Source organism: Centroberyx gerrardi, chromosome 22 (genome assembly GCF_048128805.1).
Source record: "Centroberyx gerrardi isolate f3 chromosome 22, fCenGer3.hap1.cur.20231027, whole genome shotgun sequence".
NCBI lineage: Eukaryota > Metazoa > Chordata > Actinopteri > Beryciformes > Berycidae > Centroberyx > Centroberyx gerrardi.
Window position 1 is genome coordinate 18,512,499 of NC_136018.1, and position 18,656 is coordinate 18,531,154.

The window sequence follows — 18,656 nt, forward strand, 5'->3', positions numbered from 1 at the left end:
GTCCCAATTCTAATACTCCCCCTAGAGGTAAACAGAGGAAACAGTAGCCCCCCAAACAGCATGATGAGAAGAGTTGGACATTATTTTACCTCTACCTGCCTGATGTAACCTATGAGTCTCAGTCTTGGCTCTTACAATGAACTAAATAAAATGGGTGCAGATCCCTTATGATGATATAGTGTGTACATTAATCAAAAACCAACAGCCGCAATCACTGAAACATGGATACGCATGACAAATGTTTACATAAAACCCCTCAGTGTTTTTATTTATTTATTTGACAAGCAGCAGGATCATGTTTGTCACCTCAATTTTTTTTCTTTACATTTTAAAGTAGATACAATAGTCAGTATACCAGTTTTATTACAATATTTTTTTTTCCTAACTTCGGTACATTTAAAAAAAGAAAGAAAAAATAATAAACACACAACAACTGCAAACGTGAGAAAAGAAAGCATGGTTTTTTATCTGTCTAGCCACCAACGTGTCATTGATGTCACATCTCGCTCTTTTCCCGGTTTCTTTTTTTTGTTGCTTTTTTTTTTTTGTCGGTTTTCGGTTAAGTCGACTAATGTGTTTATCAGCTCTTTCCGCTCGAGTAGCTATAGGCATTTTCTTTTTTATTTCATTGACGCACGGGTGCGTGGCACTGGTGATGTTGTAAACAGCTTAAAATCAGAAGGTGGGTGGGGTCGGGGTGGGGTCGGGGGGGGAGGGTCCTATGGGTGGTGGTGTCCGTTGGCTGTCTGACGTGATTCGGCGACCTTTTGTTTTTTTGTTTAAATCCGAGATGGAGGCACCAGTCCTGCTTCGGTCCCCGGACGGTGATCACGCCAGACAGCGACAGTCCAAAAACGAAATAGATGAATGAGTCTGTTTTTTTTTTTCTTGTTTTGTTTTTTTTTTGACGTTTTAAACCTGCGTCAGCCGGTCGTTCAGATGGGCGGGTGTTAATGTGTAGGCGCTCCCTGGCTCGGCTCTTTCCGTTTATGCCACGTAGCTGTACTCGTCCGCCGAGCTCTGGCTCCGCTCGATGTACTGCTTGTCGATGAGCACCTCGATGCACTTCTTGATCATGCTGATACTGGGGTTGAACCTGGCTTTGGACTGGTTGATGACCTGCGGACAGAGAGGGTTGAGAAACAATTACTCTAATGATACATACAGAGGCAAAAGGATTCTACCATGCAGACCTGCTCTATGACTTTTATATCATCAATATTAAGTACATTGGAGCAATTATGTTGTGGTTATTATCAGTGATGCAGTGGTAAATAAAAAGGTGGATAAACTATGACCCCCAGTTGGTGATCATCAAATATATTTTAAGAAAAGCATTAATTTATGCTTTTTGTCCTTAAAACACCCCATCTTCATATAACATGCATTGGTTTGATACTACTTAATATGATGTATACTATAAATTTTGCTAATAAAAATTTCTGTCAGCCTAAAAAGGTGGGTTTATCCTCCACTACATCCCTGGTTAGGATGCTATATAACATTTGTCTTTACCCAACAGCGCACCAGTTTGGACTATTGACTGTGAAACCAAACAATTCACCGTGAAATAGTTAGCAGAGTTTGTGGTGTGTAAAATGCATCCAGACTGTCAGCCTTGTCGATACTCAATTCTCCCCCAACCACAGCTCTGAACTAGAGGCCCAGAGCTCCATCAATTGTTCCCATGCGGGCGGCAGCGATAGCCGGCTCTCCTCAGAAAACACACCAGATAGTAAAGGAGGAGATCCATGAACACATCAGAGCTTCCCCCAGGCAACCGGCTCAGCTATTTACCCAATCTGTGCCGAGCCTGGGACTGGAGGTTAATTGCAAATCAGGAATGCGGGGAGGCGGGGCAAGGTATGTGTAGAAGGCAAGAGGTGGGAAGGCGGGGACAGCAAAACAGACAAACAAGCCCGTATTGTGGGTCCCAGCATAACAAATGACTTGGAATTGCCTAAATACAACAGGGTGGAGAAAAGACTGGAAGTGGTGCTAGAAGAAGACAGGGTTCCCACGCAGTTTTGATTTCAAAATTCATGGACATGGTAAATTAAGTGTGTGTGTGTCTAAAGGCATGTTTCTAGCACATCTGAAACATGTGCGTGTGTGTGTGTGTTTGTGTTGGAGCTGACAGCTGAGCAAGGTGCTTCTTCCAGGGAAGGCATGCTCCAACATGGTCCCAGGGAGAGAGGGATAGGAGGGGGGAGGGAGTCATTCCTGACACATCCCTCTGTCATAGCAGCCTTACCTCACCGCTGGGGAATTCACCACCGACATACACAATAGCAGACTGCCTTCATATAGATATATACATATGCATGCTTGACTTACTGTGTCCTTCCTCTTCCTCCACCCCACCCTTCTAATACTACCTTTCTTTGTGCCTCTTTTGAAGGTAGCCATTTGTTATGCTGAGGCCCACAGCATGTTTTACTGCCCTACCTTCCCTCCACCCTCCATCTACACACCTTGCCCCTCCTCCTCCTCGTATTCCCAGATTGCCAATAAATCCTTCATCTGTGGTGAAGGATCTTTCTCCTTGCCCCAAATTGTGAAATTAACAAGAAATCAAGTCGTCATCCACAAAATGTCCACCCACCTCCTGGATGAGGGCGTTGTGTCGGAGCACTTTGCGGGCTTTCATGATTCTCACTATAGCAGCTTGTAAATACATTTTGCGGTCCTCGTCTACGGCGCTCCTCGTCTGCTCCATCTCCTAAAGGTGGGACAGAGACATGAACAAGCCTTGAGATATGCAGTCAATACAGGCGTGCACCACAGTGGAAAGTTTACGAACGGATCGAGGAGGGAGGACAACCATTTGTCTAACCTGTGGCGTGTCTTTCTGCATCGACGTCGTGATCTTGAACTTTGTCCTTTTACTGGTGAAACTCATATTTAGTGAAAACGTGGACTCTGCTTCAATTTCCTCCTGTGAGCAAAGGGGGAAGATATCCTTTTGTAAGTTGAAAATTCAAAATCATACATCCATAAAGGTTGATTATCATGTCTAAAAGTGGCAAGGTACGTGGCAAAACTGACAAGAGTCATGCTGTGCTGTCACACTTCTCCTTGGTTCCCTGTTACATCTTCACAGTACATTGCCAGATACCGTGATAGAAAAGTTTATAATACAAGTTTCAATAGTTTCTTGCCATATCAGCTAAGGTTGCTTGGAATTTGTCTCTGTGTACACATATACCTCTTCATGCAATACCCATTACCAACGACAGCAATACAAAACACAGTGCCAAGAGAGGTTCTCAACTGTGAGGTCTACGTCATATTCCACTTGTTGCACTAGAAAGCGCCGACCTTTGACCCCCCACCCCTCCACACTCTGGCTGGCCGACCTTTTGCGAGTCGTGGTTGAGCATCTTGACGTCCAGCAGAGACTTGATGGTCTTCTGCAACTCCTTCTCGTTCATCTGGGTGCCGTCCTGCAGCTCCTTGTAGGCCACCGTCTGGCTGTTGTTGAAGGCCAGTAGCACGGCCATCTGATAGGTGGTCACCATGGCAACGTAGGGCTTGGACAGGTAGTTCATCTTCACCTCACCTGGTTGTGGGAGGGGACAGATGCATGGTGATACCAACGTTAGCATTCGTCAGATGTCTGCTGTTTACTGAGCAGTATCTTTTATTATGAACCTTCATAATTCACAACCCTGTCTGACATCATTAAGGCTGAGATTTGCACTTTTACAGTGAAGCTTGCTGTAGCTTGCAAATGCCTTGCACCTTGTGACTGTACTGAATCTTTACTTTTTATTCTTATTACATCAAGACTGTGGGAGGTAGATAAGAGAGGAGGCTGACATCACTGTTTTTGTAACTGCTGACTTACTGCTTTTCTCTTCAGTCATTGTCATTTCATCAGTCTTTATCAAATCCTTATCCAATGCATCACCAGCCAGCTCTATGCAGGACTGGATTGTATTGGCCAGTTGCTCCACTTCCTTTCCATACACACTAATTATATACTGCTGAAAGTGCTGTAGTGTTGTGTTTTAAATCATCAGCACCTAAAATTGCAGTTCTTATCTATATGAATCATCACAAGCTGATGCAGGCTAAATCACAGTCATTCATTTTCCCCAAAAATTGAGACATATCAAAGTTTCCCTCATGACTCCCATTCATTTAGCATTTGCAACTGCTACATTTAGCTGCTATATAACTACAAAGATTTTACCATAAACTATGCGTAGTCCAAAGCAATATCTGATTATTACATAAAAAAAATTAATAAGACTTTAAGCAAAGAAGCCTGGAAGCAACATCAGGTATAATTGACAGCTCCCCAAAGCTAGTCTTTGCGCTCAACTATTCAAACAGTGTAGGTTTAATTTGATTTGTATTTGTGATTCAAATTAGAACCCTGAAAGGTTTTCAGCTCATTTGAAACACAGGGCCATCGGGCAGGAAAGTGAAGCAGCCAGACAATTCAAAGCAGTTGTCGTGGTGCGGGATAGTGTTGTCATCAGTTTTATCGTCACTTCAACGGCCGTTTTCCCTAAACACAATCTTCTGGTAACTTCACGGATCTGCTATTTAATGTGTCCTGCAACCTGTGGTGTCACACTCGACGGCTACAGCATCCACATTCCTGAGAGCTGAAAAGCCTCCTCTGTAGGCTGAGCTGCAGAAGGTAATACACCTTGTCTTGTATTCTCTCTAGGAATCGTATTTGTTCGGATTAAGCCTAGAGCCTTTAATTGCTGTGTTTGTGGGGATTGGGCCCAGGGTATGCCGTGAACACCGAGAATGCTGTTAGCACAGTCTTAGCACTCTGATTTCATGGATTAGCAAATGCTGCCTGCTGCTGTGCTGTATGCACTCTTTGTCATTGTCACCTATGAGGAACAGATGCAGTTTTACGCTCTCCTGTAGTCCAAAATTAAAATAGCACCAATTTATTTAGGATGAAAACTTCCTTTGGAGCATACAGTAATCCTATTCAGAACTTTTACTTCAACTGAGTCCCAGCATGGATAGCTCCATATGAAATCTGTGAATTGGATCCTGACAGATTATTGGCGCACTACTATTCATCAGTACTGTCACAGATATATTTCTATCTGCATATTCTATTGATAATGCACACAAAAATGCCCCACTTTGTGATTTAAGATGATGATGTGCATTTTCACATGAAGATCAGCTTTAAGTGTGTGTGTGTTTGTGTTACCTGTGCAGAGATAGTGCAGCCAGGTCAACTTCCTCCCGCTGAAGTGCTGATTATAGAACAACTCAAACTGTAAAGGAAAGCAAAGCCAGAAATTACTCCACAACGCCCTCCTCTCATGTTAGTATGAACCTCTGCAATCGACACATCAGCCGTCTCCCAGAGGAGTCAACTCACCATCTGTACACTCTTCTCTAGTTCTTGGGGGATGGCGAAAGTGGAGGAGGGGACGTGTGTGAGAGGCCAGGCTCCGGCCTGCAACCACATGACAGACACAACATCACAGAGTTAGACTGGAAAGGTGAGAAACAACATGGACACTTGGCCTTTCCTGATTTATCATTAGGTGACGGATCTGGATGCACAAAAATCTGATTTCCGTCTCATTACTATCAGATTTTTAAAATGAGATATGCAAGTGGACAGGCTCACGTTGTGATTCTATGTAGTCTGGACGCAATCCCGGAACATGTTTTGCTGATTAAATGTCATTTCAATAACCAGGGTTCCTACAAAATTTCCATTTCTGAATTACATACTTTTTCCAGACCTTAATTTCTTGAATGGATGAGAATTTGGTCAGTGTTCACTATGACGTATGCTGATAGTGGCTGTCACTCTATGACAGTAGCAGCTAAAACTAAAAGAAATGTATGACAGAAGTAATCTGTATGATTACTACTAATTTAATATAAACAAAAATGATTGTTTGATTGAAACTACCATGACTTGCAATTCAGTTTTTTTGTTTCATTTTCCTCCTAACCCTATTCCCTATCATCTTTCCTTTTCTACACTTTGAATATATGCAATAATTAAAACCATAATACTGGTGGTGGTGGTAGTAGTAATAGCAGTGGTATTAAACACTTCTAGTAACACTGGGCACAGCTCTAGCTGTCCTGTCCTCATGTATCCTCCTGGCTCTGCCTCATCAATAACTTGACCTACTGGCAGACTGAAAAACACAACAGCAACAAATGAGATTCTTACAGACCAAAACATTAACAACTTTGCAAAGTCAATGCACTGTCCGATCCTGAAAGGGTTTCTGGGACACAAGCACTCCCTGTTGAGTTTTCTGTAGGTGTCAGTGGTCTAATTCAACCAAATAACTGTTATAGAAGTTGTCTACTTGATAGCCCCATTGACAAACCCACTCTCTCCCAACACTTCTTTTACATCAATGGGAGATTTCTCCATAAATGCTCAGCCAATCCTCCATCCTCTCCTCCACCTCACCTGTAATACGTAGATCTGGAAGCTGATGCCCAGGTCCACCACCGTCTCCTGGGTCTTGATGAAATTGTTGAACTTGTTGTTGAGGTCGGCGCTCACGCTCATGTCTGTGTACATTCTGTGGAGTTTGCTCGTGAACTCGTAGCCGCAAGCTTGCTGCAGGATTAAGAAGGGAGGGAGGGGGGGGAGAAAGTTTGGCCAGAGGGGTCACAGAGAGGACAAGGTGAGAGGAAGGAGGGAGAGAGGCGAGGAAGATTTTTATGAGTGTGTCCTTTGTGGTCGCTCGCAAATATTACACATGATGACGGATAACCACAGGGGGTCGAATGAATCACATGCTTTGTGGACCGGTTCCACTCCTCGCTAAGATTCAGAGTTTGAGTGACTTTTTGTTGAGGTGCATTGTGAAACACAAGGCAAGTGTTTTTTTTTGTTTCCTTCAGTTGTACGTTTACCTTTAGTTTGTTGATCATGGCTTCTTCTGAGTCCATTGATAATGATAGGCCGTGTATTAACCGCTTTGCTAGCATTCTGGCGTAAAACTGTGAAAACCAGAAAAAAAACACAAGACTTCAAACAAACAACAAATATACACTGGGATATTTCCAAATCAGCACTGAGAAGAGACACTTTGGTGATGGATGGACAAATCTATTATTGTAGTGTTGTGTATTTTGAGACTATTGAAGATACTAAAAATGCACACACGCTACAAGACTAATATTTCTTGAACTATTTTAAGCCCAAAACCCATCTCCCGGTCAAAGTTTGTACATCAGAATGTCGCAAGAAACCGTCAGAGAAAACAAATATGTTTTTATAACAATTTTCTAAATTGGTATGAGATTTAATTCGGTCTAAATCAGTGCAGTCTAGGTCACCTTCTGAAAGACGTCCTTGTCGTCTATGTACTTGAACACTGTGATGAAGCTGGTCAGCTTGTCCTCCACCTCGTTCTCCGTCATTCCCTTTGCAGACTTCTTCAGCAGATTGTCACAGTACTTGGCCAGCTGTACAGAGGGACACCAGGGGGGACGAGACCAGGTCAAGGCCCTGTGTATATATGTGTGAGTGAGTGTGTATACATGTGTGTGTACACTCACCAGTTCAGGGGCTTTGCAGATGGACTTGGGCTCCCTGTAGTTCACCACAGACGTCAAAGCCTGAGAAAGAGAGAACAAATCAAACAAACAACACATGACAGATTGAGGCACACAATTGCAATGATGAAAAAGACTTTCAAACATGTTGCCTAATTCCACTTTTAACTACCTTCTAATAAGCTAACAGTAATTTTTTTTATAGAACAGATAATCATATTGGGAAAAGGGAGCTTGTCAACAACCTCCTCACTTTTGCCATCTAGTGGCTGTATCTTGTTATGAGTAATTCCTGTGCTGTTCCACTAAGCACTGGCCTTTGGAGTCAGGGGGTTAATACCTTATCAAGTGCACTCATGAAGTGCTGATCTCCATTCAGAACTGTGTTAATGAGCTGAACAAATTTACTGTGAACCTCCAGCACCGACTCGACAAACTGGGTTGGCATCTAGAGGAGTCAGAGGAGAAAGACAAAGATGCATTAGTACAGGAATGATGTGCGGCTAAAGCTTAGCAGACAAAAATACATTTTTATACATTTGTATAGTATCAATAGTCAAAGTGATTGCCACACAATTCACTGCAGCCTTTCCCCATGTCCATTTTAAAGCAATGTGCCACTACAGACAGAACTCTGCCACCTCTGTGGGAGAAAAAGTGATATGAGAATATTAACATTTAGCCCAAAACACAAGTAATAACAAGTGCAGGGAAATGTTTGTAGTGTAATGGTTTTACCATGAAAACATCAACTTAAGCTGTCAAATCAAGCTAAATTTAAGTTTTATGACAACTTATAACAACAATAACAACTTGTGCTAGAACCAAAACATGCACAGATGTGGAAGTAAAACTATAATTACCTTCAGCCCTCACAGGTATAAAGAAAAAATTATAGTGGAAATGTTTTCTCCCTGCTAAACACTCAACATACTTGCTGTGAGGTATCATGAATTGGATTTATACTCCACAAAGGGAGGGGCACACGGGCACACACACACACACACACACACACACAGAGTGCTGTAGTACTAACGTTTTCCTGAGAGAGGTTACTGGTGGCTCGGAGGCCCTCGTTGTGGATATGGACCTGCAGCTCCTGGATCATATGAGGTAAACCGCTCGACACGGCCCGCAACAGGGTGTACATGTTGGCCATGTCTGGACAAAGAGACACACAGTTAGTTCCCACTCCCACAGCTGCACATGGTCTGTGTGCGTGTATAATTCATTCACTACATGCAAAATCGATACTGCAGGTCTGAGAAGTATCTTTTGGACAGCTTCAGCTGCAGCTTGGACAAACATAATTATGTTCTCTTTACACTAGAGCGGGTAGTCAATCCTTGTGTGGTATTTTATTGGATTTAAACCATGTACAGTGAAGGTGTAAATGGGTACAGAGTGAGCGGGTGAGCAGAGTAAAAACATGCACATCCCAGGCTTAACCAGGTGCCAGACAGAATTCAAAGTATGAAACAGATGTAGAGTCTGCACATTACTTCCAAGGTGTATGAATTTATTAAACAGCTACACATGTGCTGTTTGGAGCTTCATGCTCTTCATCGGAGCAAGACTGACTGCCAAAACAGACCAGGCCCGGCCCAAAATTTGACCCCATTCAATTGGGGAAGCTATGACATTCCCCTGGCATGGAAAGACTAGTACTTTTCAACCATTTTAATAAGAGAATTCCTATGTTAAAACTCATTACTAAACTTAACTAAATTAAGGTACACCTAATTATTAATTGCTTGGAAATGGCACAAAAAACGGTAAAAAAATTGGCAAAAGATGGCAAAAAATATCCACTTACCTAAAGTCAAACTGCATTAAGATTTTAGACTGATTTCTAAAATTCCTGTGAATTTAATCTTTTCATTTGATGTTGAGTGCCGCACATTTAAGCTAAACCTAAAAAGGAACATCTGAGCTTACTCCATCGCACACTGATTGAGAATGATACCGTTAAGCCACTCGGTTACAGAGGAAGCCTAAAGGTCTAGTTCTGAAACATGGTTGGGCGTGTAGGGGGTGGGGGGGATTTGCATGAGAGGAAAACAGGGGATGGAAAACAATGAGGACAGGTGTGGACTGACCCTCTCTCTTCTCCTGCCGGATGATGTTCTGGCACTCCCCGTGGAGGAACTGCAGGTGATCCGCCACCATCCTCTGCTGGCATTCGTGGATGACTTTGGCATAGGAGCTGGGGTGCAGGTACTTCCGACATCGCACCTCCTCGTCTTTCAACCGCCCTAAGACCTGGAGGAGGTGAAAGAGCACGAGAGAAGGATGAGAGGGAGAGATTTGTTGGTACAGTGCAAGACACCCAAGGCTGGCTCCCTGTCGACAAAATATGTCAGAATACCAACAAATCACGATAATTACACTGTATCTGCAGGTTTCAGAAAGCCAAATTTAAGACTTTTTAATCCTGGAATTGGATTTAAGACCAATTTGCCGATCAAAATAAAGAAACAAAAAGCAAAAACAGACCATTTCCAATTGAATACAGCTAATAAAAGTTCTGACTAGAAATGGGCAGAATAAGAATAAGAGCATCCGAAAATTTATTGTTTGGGAAGATGATGTCCAATTATGTTTACTAAAGCAGATGTAATGAAAACAAAACAAAATATCTTGTGGGTCAAATTTAATGTGACCAGCTGGAAGTGCAAGTAATGTAATACAGCATAAGAAAATAAAAGTGATACTACTGCTAGTCCCATTCATTTCATTAGTGAAACTACACATTAACGTTTGCCCATTTTGTTGGCTCCATCAAAATGAAACTTAAAACTGTATTACATGGTGAAAAATAAAGACCTCTAACAGCTGTATTTAAGACATTTTATTACTTTTTAAAGGCCTTAAATTTAACTTAAATTAACTTAACTTAAATTTAACTTTTTCAGACTTTCACAGATACCCTGAACCAGCTTTGTTGTAAAGTTATCCTGCAATGAAAGAGCAGCTGAGGTTTTTCAGCCATGTGAGTCGCAGTGTAGTACTGGGTGTGCATGTGTTTGTGAGCATACACACACACACACACAGAATGTGAGCGCAACTAGGAGAAAGAAACAGCCTCCCGAGTCCCAACAGGGCGTATACTGGGTCAGATAAGACATTGCGACTGTGCCTGTCCAGACAGGAGGGGACTGTACTGTACGGCCCAGGACTGCTCCTGCACAGTCATATCACATATCAATCTTTACAGAGGTTTCAGCTCGGCAGCATGACGGAAGATAAGGAAGGAAGGCAAGAACCCAGCACACTGCCCTGGTGCCGGGTTAAGCCTGGCTGATTATCCTGTTTACAGGCCAGAGGGATAAATCTATCAGAGAAATCTGATTATTGGCACTGATTTGCAGTGCGTGGAGAGGGAACGGGAGAGAGTGAGAGAACGGGAGAGAGTGAGAGAACGAGACAGAATGAGAGAGAGAGAGAGAGAGAGAGAGAGAGAGAGAGAGAGTGTGTGTGAGAGAGAGAGAGAGGCAATAATGTGTGAAGTTATCCAGGGGTCTGTGATCTCGCTCTTGGCGGGTTAACGGTACGGCTAATACTCAGATTAAAACTCTTATGTCACCAGATTGACATGACCTGGCAGTTGACACACACACACACACACACACACACACACACACACACACACACAGGCCCTGGTGAACGTACTCTCATCTGATGGACGCACACAAGCACACGCAGCTGGCTGCACTGTGGGTGTCATCAGAACCCCAACAAAACACTGACTATGAGCAAAGCAGCTGGGCTACGTCTCTGGGTTCTTCGATACAAGTAGAATACCCCCCCCCCCCACAAGGAAACATCTATCTCTCCATCCAGCCTACCTTTTCCATATACTGTGAGCAATTGGATTCTTGCAGTAGATTGGAGGCTTCCTGTTTGTAATACTCTCCTGTTTTCGTCAGAAATGGCCCTTCAAAGATTTCCTGATAAAACTGAAACACAGGAAGAGAACGTGGATCACACATGATCTGGCGCACGCAGTCATACATAAGCCTAGATGGACGCTTGCATTATTTACATAGTCCGCAGTCATCAGGGAACAGTGCACAATAATCATGTGATGATGTGATCATGACAATACACAGAAACAGGAAATGATGAGATGAAGGAGGAATCATTAGAAATAATGGCAGCTGTATGCCTAGGAGCAGAAACTGAGCGATCTCTTTCTTATGCAAGTTTTGGATTTGGGATCTTGGTTTTGGATTTTGGCCAGATCAACATCAACAATAGCTGAATAAATAGTCGGAAAGATAGATGTAAAAAAACACAGCACAGTGCAACTCTGATCCATTGGGAGAGCATCAGAGGAGGTGCTGCTGTCTCACCTTCAGCGGGAACTTCTTCTTGTACTGTTCAACATGAACAAAGGAGTTGATGACCCCGTGGATTACCTTCTGGTTGGGGTCCTCGCCGCAACGGTCACTGGAAGAAAAGAAGCTGGTGTTAGGATTGATCTTTTTACAGTGTTAGTGATTACTTAAATTAATATCACCATGGTGGGAACACACCGTTTTGTGTGAGTAGAGGCTAAATACTAGGCTAGAATCCAAATCCTTCAAATCTCTTATCGAAACTTTTTACATACTTTTTTGGGGGGAAAAAACACGCCACTGGTTAACTTTTATGCTGCATTGATAAGTGCTTATTCATCACACTTAGTCGACAGAACAGTGCCACAAAATATTGCATTTTGCCAGAAGTGTGCCAAGCTTTCGAATGCGCGTGTCGATCCCCCATGTTGACAAACACACTGGGAAATGGGGACTGGGGACGCAAGCATATGACATCATCAGCGGGGACAGGGGATTCAATAAGAGGATTCGTTCCACTTGGGGATTAACGAATCCGGGTATTTTGCTAACTTGGAACCAGCTGATGGAACCCAACCCTACTAAGTACTGCAGCCCAATGAGTCCAAATGTCCAGACATTTACCAGTGCACAAGATCTGAACCCAGGCTTTGCAATAATAATAATAAAAAAAAATGCATGGACAAGACATGAGCAAAGCAGGTGAAGTCCCAAACTAATTAACTAATAAAAGCTGTGGGGCAACAGGCGCAGCAGAAAATAAATAATTTCTCTTATCTCTCCAAAATCAGACAGCTAGACATATTCATTATGCGTGTTAGACAATGAAAAGCACATTTCACAAAATAACCACCGGTGGCTCGGCTTGTGTGAAAAACTAACTTTTTGATTTCGTTCAGCAGCATCCGGATCAGGACAGCCTGGAGGGGTTCGATCATGAGCTTCCTCCACATATCTAGCGCCAACTGCAACGACAAAGACAATACAGGATATCAGCACAACACAGACAGATCCTGGTGTAGGCCATTCTAGTTTGGCGGTATAAGGTGACATCTTGACCTGGGTGCTGGATCACAGAAGTTCATCACAGCTCTCCTTACTTTGATTTAATAACCCAGTTGGGTGTGGATGTGTGGGCGTGCAGGGACGTCTACCATCTGAAAAGGCTTCAGCTGAGTTGCATTTTCTACCAGTGTGTTAATCAGAGACCGTACCTCTCCAATCTCCATGAGCGGCTCGTTCATGTCCACTCCTCCGTAGCCGTACTGTAGGTCTGCCTCCGTTAGCTTGTTCTTCTTGATGAACTGAGTGTTGAGATACCTGAACAAAGGGGGCGATTGGGGAGAGTGTTAAACAACTTAGGTAAATGCAGAAATAATGCCGTAATGCATCAACTGCATCTCAAGCAGCTGAAGTAGTAGGCATCTACTGTGTACTGTCTGTGTGTGTGTGTGTGTGTGTGTGTGTGTGTGTGTGTGCGTGCGTGTGTATTATCCTCTTATAAAACAATTACAGGAAGAAGTGCATCAATTACATTTATTTATCGAGGGCTTGGAGCCAAAGGGGCATAAGTGCGTTATAGTAGATTTTACAGGAGAGCCAAAACAAATTTTGATTAAACTTGGATCAGCTGCCGTTACCACATACTAAGCACAACATTTTAACTTTTTGTGTTACCAGATTGAGCATTACTATAAAAACAATACTGCTACAGTTTAAGTTGAATTATATTTGTTAACTTTTTTTAAAATGGCAAAAGAGTGAAATACGCCTTTTTGGCACAAACATTGTCCTAATACAGCCATGCAGAATATGGGCGTATGTAAGTAAACAATTGTAAAACACATTCATTTTAATACAAATCTAACAATTACACTTCAATTAAAAGTGAAATATAAAACATATAGACATAAGAAACTACTTTTGATTCTAAACTACTACTTTTTTTTCTTTTGCTAGTATAATACATTTTTGTATGTGTCCCAGGACACATCACTTATTGATGTGTCCTGGGACACATTCAAAGACCTGAAAAACTCCTCATAACACTGAGGGATATCTTCAGCTACCAGCAGTCTTACTGTCAGAGCTCATCTTGACCATTTCACACTCCTAACAAGCCCTCGTTATGCATTATACATCTAATGCTGCAGTGACCACTGTATAACAATCCTCAATCAAATAAAAAATAATTATGATCATTCATAATAAAAAAGCAATAACATAGGATAGAGGATGTAGCTTCTCTTGTTGTTTTTGCACTGGTCAAAATAATCTTATTCAGAATAGGTTAACAGATAAAAAAAATTCATATTCAGAACAGGTACACAGATAAAAACAGCTTATTCAAAATAGGTTAACAGATAAAGAACAGTGCAGTAAAGGTTAGGCCAGATTAAACAGAATGGCATTAATGGCAAGAAAGTGCTATACCTACAAACTTCACAAATAGCAGCATTTCTTGATGGATCGCCGTCAATCCCAATACTACAGATGCTATCGGTGCACCTCTGGTGTGTTTTAATGTATCTCACAGGAAACAAGGAGTAGGCTAACAGCAGGACAGCTATCAGACGGATTGACAGACAGACACTTGACAGCTGTCATCACGCCGATCTCCGTTGGCTGACTCAATCCAGCTTAAATGACAAGTAGTTTTCACAGCTGTGCTGTCTGCTTCTATCAGTGGGACAGCGATGACACTCGCCCCCATTCCTCTCATACGCTCGAGCTTTGACAAGTGTAAAACACTAGCATGACTAAGTGCTAAATGACTGCTAAAATGACTGGCTAGTGTAGAGTACCAAATAACCCTGAAAATGAAGGAGGGGGATAGTGACGTGAGGTGTTAACATTTTGACTTGATTCAGGTGGCAATAAGACAAAATACTTCAGTCCAACCTCCACTGGATCATAACTCATCTTTGACAGTATGCCTATATACATAAGTATATGCACATGGAGGTCGGTGAAGGATAATAAGTGACCCTCTCCTCTATAAAGAGTTGAGCGCTACTATGTTACTACTAAAGTCAGCAGCCTCGCTTCCTCTCTCTCGCTCACTCAAAGACACAATAAATCACAAAGGCATACGCATGCACAGGCACAGTCTGGTGGGAAGTACACATAAAAATAGATCTGACGCCTCTCCAAGGGGGTATTGATTTAGAATGAATCAGGACACACCAAATGGCTGTTGGCACTTCACGCTATGCATTTCAAGGTAATATTATAAGTGTACAATAACAACTGTAAGCTGAAAGGCCGCTCGTGACAGAACACAGTATCCCATGCAACTGAGACGTCCTGTCTGGAACAGTGGCCTCAAAGCCCTCAAATCACACTTCACTAGCTTACAACTCAGTCTTTACCTTTTATTACTATTGTTACCAAGGTTATGATTCTTTTGCTTATTCTGTATATATCTGTATATCACATCACCAAGCAGAAACAGAGGACGTCAAATGGAGTAATGTTACCTGTATAAGCAGTCCATGTAGTCCGCTCCCTTGCTGTACTCCTCCCAGTATCTGTGGTACATCACTAAAACCTTCTCCTCTGATTCCAGGACTTTCTGAAATGCACACAGATGCGCGACAGCTGTTACAGAAAGCAGCATAATGCGGTAACAAAAAAAAAAATAGACTCTGCAAATGTTCTTTGCCAGCCTCTGGAGAGTTGCTGATAGTGTTTACCTTGTACAACTGCCGAACATGGTTCTCAAGAAACACCTTGGTCTCTGTGTACAATCTTTCACCCAGGGGCTCTGGGTACGCAACACACAAGGCATAAATGTCACTGGGGTCAGAGTTAAGAATAGATAACAAGGATAAACATGTTTTCATTCTGTTTTATAAACGTACTTAAACTTTTAATATGAATTATTATCTGAATTATGATTCTTTTATTATTATTGTATATTATTATATTTTTTACTCAGCTACTCTCTACAGATGACTTTACAGTTTGGTCAAATTTAATGCTTAGCCAGTACCCTAGCCCTAATAAATACAAATGGAGTTAATAGCTCTGCATTTCATTTTGACATCCCACACTTGAAGTATTATTACATACAGGGACAGCGCTAATTTGATGAGTCATATCTTTGCGCACCCTCTTGGTAAACTAACTCTCTAAACTACTAGTGCCTATCTGAATTAGCCATATTTGGTGTTATACAAGTCTAATACAATAAGCTCTTATGCATGCTGCCAGCTGCTTTATTGTACTGACCAAGTGTTTCAATTCATGGCCATAGCCACTGTACTGAAATTTAGCGGAAAACTTTTGTGCTGCAATTCAAATCACAGACTCAAATACTGGGCAAGTTTGCATAGGATACGAGAACCGGTCATTCCAAGTGGCTCTCTCCACGTAGTCGAGCATCACAACTGCCTTGATTGTCGTCAGTAGCTTGTTCCATGTCTCGTCAAAATCCACCACCCGCGGCTTCAAGGACATTGTATGGTTTCTCTTTTAGCCTGATAGAACAATAAATACATGAATGAATGAATGAATGAATGAATGAATGAATGAATGAGGACAGAAATTCACATGGCTGGATAAAATCACCAATTGTAATGGATTAATACTGTTTTCTAGAATTGACTGGTCTTGTCTGTCATAATGTACCAATCCACATATGCATCTTGCAGTTTAGGCAACTTAAAGCAAAAACTCAATATAGCCTAAGAAAAGGTTTCAACAGGTTATTGGTCTAGGCCTGAGTAGCAGTACCAAACTTTGCACACAAAGGAAAAACATAGATATACTTGTCAAGGCAGTAAAATAAATATAATAAACTGAATCTCAACCAAAAACATTTTTGTGCCCTTTTGCTGTGTTTCAGATTATTTGTATGAAGCCCTAGATGGTGTATGATGTAGTCAATACAAATAATCTCAACATTTGCCATTATAAAGATTTTAAATAACATCAATAACAGCAATCAAGAGTGCATTACACAGCTGTTAGAATAAAGGGCAAAGTTAACAGGTCTCCATCAACATGCAAACCAAGTCAACAGAAATTAGGTTTATGATAAATAATCTATTTCAAATCAGCTGCTCACATTAATAAGGTAGCTGACAAACAAAAGATGATATAAACATTGTGGTCAAGTTCATGGGCTGTCACTATTAACGCTCATCAACAATGTACACAGTCAATGGGGTAACCATTACACATCAATAAAATTGTAACAGAGCGATTTGCCTTGCAAGACTGCTGAATATACCAGTATACACTTCCGTAAGACTTGGGTTTATCTGTGACACAATGATTCTGAGGTTACCTATAAGTAGGAGAAACCAGGCCCTGTGTTGCTTCTCGTCATTCAAACCAGTTGATTTAACGTCACAGAAAACATTGCAACATCATGCACAATTTCCTTGCTCGTTACTTCATATCAACCGACATCCATCTTATACCGTGGAGTGTTACCGTTACTGAGTAAACAGCCTACTTAGAAAGCTATACCATACAGTTATGGAAATGGTAAGTTACTAGCTAGCGAAATGCCAATCCCAAAATAGGAAGGCTAGCTAACAGGCTAACTAGCATCTACCTAGCATGCTACTTCTTCCTGCTAAAGTCCATACAGTTTTACCTGCGGAGGCAGCAAGTTAGCTAGCAGGGAGTTAGCCTAGCTATCATTAGCAAATGGGCTTCTTCGTTGCAATTTCCCTACATTTGCACTGACAGCACGGCAAACACTGGTATTATTGTTAACAAGAACAAGTTACTGAGGTCAAGCCAGAAGTTTTGAACAGTACGTACCTCTGTACAGTATTTACTTGTTATAAAACTCAAGTTTCTCCGCTGTCACAGGCTTGATCTGTCTCACTTACAGGTCTTCCATTACGCTACCTCTTGGATTATACCATTGTATCAGCTGGAGGAGTATATTGAACTAACGTTTTATCTTCATAAAGCTTGTTTGAGGAATTTCTGTTTATTTAATAACATAGATACCATTTACACCTATATATAAAAGTAGGACAAAACCCATTCAGAATGAAGTCACGAAACCACATAGTCCGTAGGTAATATCCCTATTTTAAAATGGTATCGGCTAAAACTACGGAAACCTCTTAGGGATTGTGTACAATTCTCGAATGTACTCATCACTAGATACTACTGTAAACTGTTTTAGTCCGATCACGATGTGCTTTCATTTCAGCTGTGCGGATCACCACCTACCTGGACCAAGCCTCAGAGCGAAATACTAGTGTAAAAAGGCAGACGACCTATAACTTTTCTTCGGCCAACAGTTAGCTATGTCCTATTATATTTGCTGCCTTCAAGTGCTCCTGGTAAGCTCAAACCTCCCAGTCCACAACTCGTGAATACGACTGGTCACGCATTCAAGTGCTTTTGGTTGGAAGTAATTACAAAAAAAGAGGCTAATGCATACACTTGGATTTAAGACTATGTGTGAAGAAACTATATCTTGTAAGGAAATGCAAACAAGCGTTATTCAATTAAAGAAAACAAAGCCCCAGGCAAATATGGTCTGCTCAGTGAGTTTTACAAATTGTTTCAAAATTATATAAATTAATGTTGTGTATTTAGAGAAGGTTTTGAGCTAGGGAAACTGCCTGCCTCTATGTCCCAATGTTTAATGTACCTAATGGCAAAGCCAAACAAAGATCATCTCATGATAGATAACTGGAGACCCATAACAAAGGCTATTAATTATTACACAAAGTTGTTTGCTATTATTTTTGCATAAATATTAAAGATAGATAAAGGTATTAACCCAGCAGCTCTACTCCTCTATTTATT

The 18,656-nt window shown here is 41.6% G+C and overlaps 1 protein-coding gene across 1 annotated transcript; it reads right to left on the reverse strand.

The window, feature by feature from the left end:
- Nucleotides 1-518: 518 nt before the first annotated feature.
- Nucleotides 519-17,889, reverse strand: cul2 (cullin 2). The gene is made up of 21 exons (XM_071896915.2): nucleotides 17,649-17,889; nucleotides 16,213-16,351; nucleotides 15,566-15,668; nucleotides 15,350-15,444; nucleotides 13,085-13,190; nucleotides 12,753-12,835; nucleotides 11,886-11,982; nucleotides 11,379-11,489; nucleotides 9,630-9,792; nucleotides 8,567-8,691; nucleotides 7,871-7,978; nucleotides 7,534-7,593; nucleotides 7,312-7,440; nucleotides 6,886-6,972; nucleotides 6,434-6,586; nucleotides 5,369-5,446; nucleotides 5,195-5,261; nucleotides 3,360-3,562; nucleotides 2,837-2,938; nucleotides 2,606-2,722; nucleotides 519-1,119 (listed from the first exon to the last, which is right to left on the reverse strand). The coding sequence occupies exons 2-21, from the start codon at nucleotides 16,329-16,331 to the stop codon at nucleotides 988-990; spliced, it is 2,238 nt and encodes a 745-aa protein (XP_071753016.1). The 5' UTR covers nucleotides 16,332-16,351; nucleotides 17,649-17,889; the 3' UTR covers nucleotides 519-987.
- Between the last annotated feature and the right edge of the window lie 767 nt (nucleotides 17,890-18,656).